The sequence below is a fragment of the Alligator sinensis genome, unplaced genomic scaffold (assembly GCF_000455745.1).
Source record: "Alligator sinensis unplaced genomic scaffold, ASM45574v1 scaffold394_1, whole genome shotgun sequence".
Lineage (NCBI taxonomy): Eukaryota > Metazoa > Chordata > Crocodylia > Alligatoridae > Alligator > Alligator sinensis.
In genome coordinates this window covers 1,398,722-1,408,069 of record NW_005842273.1, presented here as the reverse complement: position 1 = coordinate 1,408,069, position 9,348 = coordinate 1,398,722, and the positions used below count along the sequence as shown (strand labels likewise).

General features: G+C 41.1%; 1 protein-coding gene across 1 annotated transcript in view; it reads left to right on the top strand.

Moving 5' to 3' along the window:
* The window catches only part of LOC102371662 (glutamate receptor ionotropic, kainate 2), a 676,963-nt gene that overhangs the window by 200,992 nt on the left and 466,623 nt on the right, over positions 1-9,348 (top strand). Inside the window, exon 3 of the mRNA XM_006027905.1 lies at positions 997-1,254. Within this exon, the coding sequence (XP_006027967.1) occupies positions 997-1,254 (258 nt within the window). The remainder of the gene's footprint in view (positions 1-996; positions 1,255-9,348) is intronic.

Here is a 9,348-nt window from a genome sequence, read left to right as displayed (position 1 = left end):
GAAAGAGTGCCATAACTATATCTGCATATAGCTATATACATAGCTATATATATATAGAGAGAGAGATATCATTATGGCATTATTCCACCATATATATGTGTGTATGTGTATTTTATTTATTTATAGATATAGAGATAGATATATAGATATATATATATGTATATATATATGAGTCTGACAGATGCTCAGAGAAAGCTCTCTAACTTTATAATATGAATTTATAAGAGGGAGGGAGGGGAAAACCCCTCAAAATTTAACTTGTGACATTTTGATGCATGGCCATGAAGGGGATATTTTTAAATACTTTGCCAATATGTGTGTAACAGTGCATATTGACTTTATTTTTTAAAGTTCAAAATATAATCTCCTCTGGTGGAAAACATTTAACCCCTGTATTCTGCCAGTCAAGATATCCTTTTGGAGTTTATAAAACCAAATGCTGAGATCATCATAAGCCACCATCTGCACTTAATGTTACATTGTTCTGCTGGGATGAAATCCATTTAAGCCTGTGGAAAGTTTGAGTTCTTTGGTTCTTAATGTAAATAGAGTGGATGGATCAGGGAAGAAATTCACATAGAAAACATTCTGGTTAAGGGTTCAGTCCCATATGTTCAGTCTCCAGAGTCAAGATTTTTTTCACTGAGATTTGCAAACAGAGGTATTGGAACAGAGTCTTTGTAACTTGTATGCATTAATGGGAGCTTTTACTAAATGTACTTATATGCTATGTTAATTTGCAGTGGAAACTGAAAGATTTATTTTACAACAATTATTAATTTAAAGTGAAAGTCTTAAAGTCAAGTGTTAGACCTGACTAGGACAGGAACTCCTTCAGGAAAGTTGTTTGTATGTGTTTGAATTTACTTGTTTTTCTTTTTCTTTTTTTAAATTAAACTTCATGGAGTTCCTTTTAATTAATGTGAATAGTACAATACCTTCTGGCACATTGCCTTCTCTCCTCTCATCATTGACAGAATTCTGTCTCCTCTTCAGCCTGTGATCAGCTGTCCCTTGGGGTGGCAGCCATCTTTGGACCTTCCCATAGCTCCTCAGCAAATGCTGTGCAATCCATCTGCAATGCGCTTGGTGTACCACATATACAGACTCGCTGGAAACATCAGGTGTCAGACAACAAAGACTCCTTCTATGTTAGCCTCTACCCAGATTTCTCTTCACTCAGTCGCGCTATCCTTGACCTGGTGCAGTTTTTCAAGTGGAAAACCGTCACTGTTGTGTATGATGACAGCACTGGTAAGTCGAATCAACTGGATTACATACTCTTGTATTTGTGTGTGCATGTACATACGTGTTTTCTAATTATTCTAAACTTTTAGTTTAAATGATCATCAATACTCATAACTGAAAGATGGGTAATTCTATCAGTAAAATGCTGCATAACATGCAATTGTTACATATGGTTAGTGTAACAGGGGACCTTTTTGGGGCCGATTTTCCTGTGGCCTGCCCACCTGTTTCTGGGCTAACCGCCTGCCATGCCTTGTTGTTAGTTAATTAATTGATGTTAATTAAGCAGGAAACTGCCCATTTCTTGCCTCAATGCCAGGGGGCGCTATCTGCAGCTGCATTCCTCCCCTATACCGCAGCCCAAGCTTCACAGATGGCATCCAGCTGTTGTCGATATCACCAGCCTCATACTGGGCCCCAGAATCCTGCTATTTGAACCCCACCTGGATCCCTCCATTCAGGCGGCCTATGCCGCCTTCATTCTAGGCTGCATAGCTCCCTGAGCTGCTTTCCCCTTATGGGTGTGGTCCCCCTGGGACCTTTGGCTCTATTGGCCCTGGCTCACCTCCAGGCCAGTCAGAACCCCAGGGCTTCAGCTCTAGGTGTCCCTCATGGTGGGCCCCTGACCCTTCGACCCTTCTGGTCCTGGCCCCAGCATAGACCAGTCAGGGGATGTCAAGACAGGTTTGAGTCTATGGCTCCACTCTCTCACTGGGGTCCATCTTCCAGATCCTACAAGGATCCGGTTGTGGGAGCTGGGGTTAAGGTGCCCCAATGGAGTGGTAACTGGCCTGGCATTTCCTGGGGGCTCCTGCACCACTGAGGGCCCCACCAGGCCACCCACTCCCGGCAGGGTGAAGTTTTAGGTCATGCCCAGGACCAGGAGCCTCCTGACCATCCCCTACAGCTCCTGCCCTTACCTCCAGATGATACCTGCAGCCAGGCAATGTTGTTGCCTGGCCTTCCAGCAGCAAAATTCCCTGTTTATATGGGCAGCCCTGAATCCAAAATGGCTGCCCTCATCAGGCATCTCCTGGCTGCTGTCTTCAGGCCCTTAAAATGGCAGGCACAAACATGCCCTGCCACAGCTGGGTTTTTTTTAATTAAAAGAAAGAAAGAAAGAGAAAAGGCAGGGATCCTAAAAACAGAAGGCAATGGGAAAGGGGTGATGGCATGCCTTGCAAGTGTGTACCAGTTGATTTTTGGCCTTGCCCCCTGGCGTTAGCTAGATGGGAAACAAGCCAAAAAGGTTTCTTGCTTTCATCTATTTTCACTTCTGCATAGGACTGTTGAAACCTGCAGTCTAAGATTTGCAAAGGGATTTGCAAAATTAATTCTGCAGTTTGGCTCTGAGAAGTTGAAAGCAAATTAACCTTGAAGACTTCCTCTGTAGACTAAAATTTGATAAAATTAAACATTTAACTTCCAAGGGGGATTCCTGATATTCCATATCATTCTACCCCTCCACATCTGTTCTGCCCTGTCAAGGACTATCATGCTTCAAATAAGCCCTGAACACTTCCTTCTTATTTGACATCTCTTCTAGGAAGTGCAAGGTCAAAACAAGGACTTGATGAGAGAAAGAGATGACTGTTGGGAAAGAGGCAGGGAAGCCAACTGGAACAAATTTAGTAAGGAAGCTTCATGGACGCTGACTCCATCCCAGTTTTGCTGAATGGCCACTATGGGTCAAGCTCTTTGAGCAAAATGAACCTCAAGATTATATCTTAGTTAAATGGGCCTGGGATTTATGGAAAATGTTTTTGTGTAACTTGGCCTCTAGCTGAAACTTACAAGTCCAAAGACAGATGAAAGCTAACATTTTAAAAAGGAGGAAATGTATCAATGATCAGTATTGCATTAAGAGGTGGATGTAATCCCAGTGGAGGCCTGGTGTCCTTGCAACAGTACAAATATATAGTTTCTACATATGTCTTCAGCTGATGAGACAAACCAAGAAGTGTAACATAAAAATGATGTGGAGGTGAGCGTGAGTGATAACAACTATAGGAATAGCCTAGCTATGAACAGAATTAGCAGTGCTTAGATACAAATAAAGAATAATTGTTTGCTGGCATATATTATTTACTAGGAATTCAGCCTAGTCATTTATCAGGAGTAATGTTTCATAAACAAAAGATGATCAAACTTATCTTCAAGCTTAGCAGTATAATCTATAGAGATGGGTATGGAATGATGTTCCTGTTCCACAATTTTTTTTTATTTCAAAATGTTCCTGTCCAGATAGGGACAAAGGTCACAACATTTTTAAAAATGTAGTAAAAATGAAAATGAATTGGTGATTTATTTCAAGTAATTGGAAATGTTTTATTTGAATAATTCTGAAATATTTAATTTAATTTTTATTGGTTTACAATTTGTTTAATATACAGTAAATTAATTTCTAATGGGAGAATGAATTTCTCCCTTTAAAAATGTCCATTTTTTGCATTCTCAAAACTTATTTTTTCAAATTGATACTCATGTTAAATAATCTATCCAAACATGAAAAGTTTGTTTCAATGTATCTTTTTCTTGATGAGAGATGTGGGGTATCTGGGTGGAGGGGAGAAGGGGAGGACAAGATGAGGGTTTGTTTGTTCGTTTTGCTTTCTTAAATTTTTGATACCAGTCAAAAAAAAATTGCATAGTGATCATGTAGACTGGAGATTTTAGGTTGAAGGGGTATCTCTTGAACTTGCTGTATACTGTCCATATAAACATAGACATAGCATGTTGCTTACACAGCTGCAAAAGTGTGTGCATATAAAGATAACAGTTAATATAATGCAAATGCCTTTTGTTGTTGGTTAGTTCTCCTCAGAAATAACCATGAACAAGAAACTCATTGCTGTACATTTGTAAAGTTGGTATAGCATTCTTTTTTTGGTTCCTTATTAATTTATATAAAATATTCATCAATTTCTAAAGTCTCCTTGAATATTCACCTTTTAAAACTGCCAGCGCCAGCTGAGAATTTGCAATACCAGCTGAAGCATCTTGAAAGATGGTCTCTCTAGACGGGGGTTGCAGGGAGGGCGACACTATTTTAAAAAGTAAACTTTCAATCTTTTCATGGTCTTGTCTGTAAATAAATTTAAAGTCTACTTCTTAAAAACTGCCAGCATCTCTTTGTTGAGAGCAGCTCCCTTGGATACTTCAAATGCTTCAAAGGCAGGACACGCTGCTGGGAAGTCCACAGCATTGTCTGCCTTTGAAGTACATGTGGGAGCAACTCTTAGCTGTGAGAAACTGTCAATCTTAAAAAACCTAGACTTTAAATCTTGTTACTGCTGGCCTGCAAACAGATTTAAAAAACGCTTTTTGAAGAAGACAGCTACTCTGGTCTGAGAGGGGTCCAGGCCCCTCATGGATACGTCTTATGTGAAAAATTCCATGGTTGAAGGCTTGGGTTGAAACCAAAAGAGTTTCATCTAATGCTGAAAGACTGAATCTAATAGAGATCCCAGAGGCTTAATTTCAAAGCCACTGAAATGAATGGGAACAATAAATAAAGCAAAAATTGTTTATTTTTGTATACACATCTTGGCTTTCTAACCAGGGCCATAGAGAACCTGAATATAGGATCAGTGAATATTTTCTTCTCTACTGCTATCCCTTCTCCTCTCACTCTAAGAGCTATTTAGGATTGATGGCAATATTAGCTGTTCAGATTCATGATATAGTTCCTTGATAATAGAATTTCTCTTTCCAAATGAATATTTCCAAACTGGACATTTTTTCATAGGAATGGTAACAATATGCTCCAGAAGTTATGTGGTATTCTTTTTTTCCTTCTTAAAAATGATCATTTTAAAAAGATGTATTTACTTTGTATAATCATTATTTCTGTAAGTATTTAAGTATTGCTCGCAATGTGGAATTGTATTTAAGGGAAAAAGTGAAGGGTAGTTTGAAAGCATATACTGATTTATACTTTAACAGCTTTTGGATATTTTAAAGGATACATCTCCAAATAAAACCATGAGTCTGTGCACACTGGGGAAATGAAGATCTATTAACCACCCCCCCCAAAATAGGGTCTCATTTTTGATGCAGCATTCAGGATGTTTGTTCATTAAATAGTCTCAGTTATAGGTGACAGGTGCTGGTTCATGTGATGTTTTCTTTCTGAACAAGCTGGATCAAGTTCAATCTTGCTATGGTAGAAGTGCATAAGACTCCCACTGAGAAAGTAGAACTTGAAATGGGTCACTCTTTGGAGCCACAGAGGCTAACTGAATCAGAGATGGATGAGCTTTCCTGAGCAAGAATTCACTTCATCAGATGCAAAACACACACACACACACACACACACACACACACACACAATTGCCCATCAAGAATATTGGGGGGGAGGCAGGGAATGGAGCAGCACCACCAAACGCCCTGTGCTGCCACCACTCTGCCTCTGGCCTTGTGGGGCCTCCCCACCCTGCTGCATCTGCTCTGGCTCCTCTGGCCCTGCTGTCATAGCGGCACCATTCCCCCACTCTGGCCCTTAACACTCTGCTGTCATGGTGGTACTTCTGTCTGTGCAGAACACTCTGACTGGTTGTTTCAGTAAGCATGGTGATTGGCTGCTGAGACAACCAATCAGAGTGAGCAAAAAAGTGTTATGGACAGACAGACAGACTACGGCTTGTATAATATTAGAATATTTTAGGTCTTTTACTGAATACAGAAGACAGTCTCATAATGGATAATGCAATGAAGGCTGGAGTATTGAAAACTTTAAAAAATTTCACAAGGAAGGTCAGCTACCAGATTATGTGTGTGTACAGTTGGAAGCAAGGATAGGGGAGGAGATAAGCAGCCTATAGCAGTGAAAGAACAATTTCAGGTATATTTAGAGAAGCTAAATGTTTTCAACTCAGCAGGGCCAGGTGATATGCATCCTAGAATACTGAAGGAATTGGCTGAGGTAATTTCAGAGCCCTTAGCTGTTATCTCTGAGTGCTTGTGGAGGTTGTGTGAGCTCCCAGATGACTGGAAGAAGGGAAAACAATAGCACCCATCTTTAAGAAAGAAAAGGAGGATCTAAGTAATTATAGACCAATCAGTCTGACCTTAATACTTGGAAAAATTACAAATCAGGCCATCAAGTAATCTCTAATCCCCTGGAGGAGACCAAAGTGGTCAGGTACAGTCAGCACGGATTCAGTATGTGCAAATCATACCTGACTAAACAATTTGGTATCAAGTGTGATTCCTCAGTGGCCCAATATTTTTAATATTTACATTAATGATTTGGAGGTTGGGACTGAGTGAATGCTTAGCAAATTTGCAGATGGCACTCTGGAGTTGAAGATATTGGATAATAGGGTTTGAATTCAGAATAACCTTGATAACCTAGAAAGAAGATCTGAAATAAATCAGTGAAATGGGAATTTAGTGGTCACATCTACATGAGCAGTGGACTATGCAGTTGTTACTGTGCAGTCATTTTGTACTTGCATACTTGTTACTGCACTGTACCATCACCACATGTTTTTTTCAGACACTACTGCACAGTAGCAAGGAGCACAAAACAATTGCATGAACAAAACTTGGAACAGAACAATTGCATGAACAAATATTGACTGGAGAACTGATTGTCAGTACTGCAGAAAGGGACCTGGGGCTTACAGTAGGCTATAAGCTGAATGTGAGACAACAGTGTGCTCTTGTTGCAAAAATGGCTAATAACATACTTGGCTGTATTAATAGGAGTGTCACTTGCATGTAAAGGTAAGTGATTCTCTTGCTTTATTCAGCACTGGGCACTACATTTCAAGAATGATGTGGACAAATTAGAGTTTAGTAGAGAGCAACAAAATGATAAGAGGTCTAGGAAACATGACTTATGAGAAAAGGCTGAGAGAACTAGATTATTTATTCTGGGGAAGAGAAGACTGATAGCAGTCTTCCAATAACTGAAGGATGGTTATAAAGAGGAAGGACATACACTATTCTCTGTGGCCACAGGGAACAGGATAAGGAACAATGGTCTTAAATTGCAGGTAGGAACATTTAGGTTGGCTGTTAGGAAGAACTTCTTCACTATGTAGGTGATGCAGCAGTAGAGACTTCTCAGAGATGTGAATCTTCATCCTTGGAAATTTTTAAGAGGGAGTTGGACAAACTGTTGACTGAGATGGTTTAGACAGGGATGATTCTGCCATGAGTAGGGGATTAGACTAAATGACCTTCTCAGGTCCCTTCCAATCCTGATTTTATGTTTCTAGTGTATGTTCATACAGTTCTGGGAAGAAGATTGTGAGCTGCAGATGAAGGCAAAAAACAAACAAAGAAAAAACATCCCCCCCCCCCGCCCCATATTCTTTTTCAGTCTGGTGACCTGCCTGGAAATATTGGAAGAATTTTTCTTTTAAGCTAGAGAAGACAATAGGGAGTGAGGACAAGCACAAACTTTAAGTAGATAAAGATTGGTCCTGAAAGAGGCTGGTGAATTGTTCCATCTGCTTGCCAAGTGTAGCACAAATAACATATTTGTCCGGACCAAAGTAGATATAGGTTAGATTTTCAAAAAAACTTTTGAATTACAAGATGAATTGAGCACTGGAACAGGTTGTGTTGGGAGGTGGTAGAATCCCCATCACTGGACTTTTAAAGAGGTTATACAAATATCTATCAGCAAGGACAGCTAGATGGCTAATACAGTGACATTTGTATATCCTCCCTATACAAATACAAATAAAAGGCCATAAAGACAGAGTGATTCTTAAGGTTTTGCCACTTTCAATCCCCTTCTGAAAAATCGTTACTGGGCATGTCTACACAAGATACTTTACTGAGCAGTGGACTAATCTACTGCATAGTAAAGCATCACCATCTATACATGCGCAGTATCTACTGAACAGTAAATTAGTCCTATGCATAGTTGGTTAGTAACTGCAATAGCACATATGTAGACAGCTGACAGAAAGCAAATTGCTTCCAGGCAGCAGGGGGTGGGGGAGCTGTCCCCTGCCCCAGGCAGCCTACTTCCCAGTGCTTCAAGCCAATCAGCAGAGGACAGAGCCTGGGGCAGGGGACTGTTTCCCAGCCCAGCATCCCGATCTTTTGACTGGGGCAGAGTTGGGAAGCAGGCAGCTGCCTGGGGCAGGGGACTGTTTCCCAGCCCCTGGCCTGATCTGGCAGTTGGGGTGTGGGGCTGGAAGGCAGCTGCCTTGGAGCTGGGAAAGCTCCCCCTGTCCCCTGGAAGCCAGGCCTGACCCTGGTGCCCCCTGCTAGCCTAGGGCTGGTACCTGGGGAAGCCTGGAGCTCCTCCTGGCCGCTCTAGGGGAGAAGAGCAGGGCAGGAGTAGCCCTGCACTGAACTGCTCCTATTGGGAGCAAATTTACTCCCAATAGGTGCATGTGTAGACACGGTACTGGGGAATGCTTACTGCACCTTGTTTCACTGAGCAGTAAGCTTAAAACACATTAATAGCACATGTAGATGCACCCACTTATGAATCATATTTATTCCCATTTTATGCTTTCCTCATATGGTGGATATGGGTTTAATGCAGGAATACATTTTTTCTGCACCTGACATTGAAACTCTTCAATCACTAAGGTCCAGCCCATGCCCAGGACTACAGTGGCAACTGTGTTTCAGTTAACCTACATCAGATAGCTTCTAGACCATGGAGACAAATTTACTCTTACATTATTCCTGTCCCTTCCCAAGACTGTATTCTTTGGAAGATAACATGTCAACAATTGTAGCTGCCATTTAAAATATTTCAGTCAGTGGCTAAAACCTAGAAGGAAGAAGTTCATTCTTTTCCATGGGTGGGGAGAGGGCTATTAAGACAGTGAAGCTAGTTATGGCCCATGAAGTTCCTATATCAATAGAAGGAACTGAGGACCCTTTTCCCTCCACCAACCAGGTCTGTTGTTGCAGAGCTGTTTAGCATGAGTGCTAGCAATGGACACTGCCACTTTTCATGCCAGTGAGGACCCCCAGGATTTTCTATACTAATCAGATCTTGCGTATTAGAATGCAAATGTTAGACCTGTATTTAGTGATGCTGATTGATAGTATGGAGTGGGGGCCATCCTTTTCGGCAGCTTTGCCACAAGGTTAGCCCAGCATCCTCCACTGAGTATC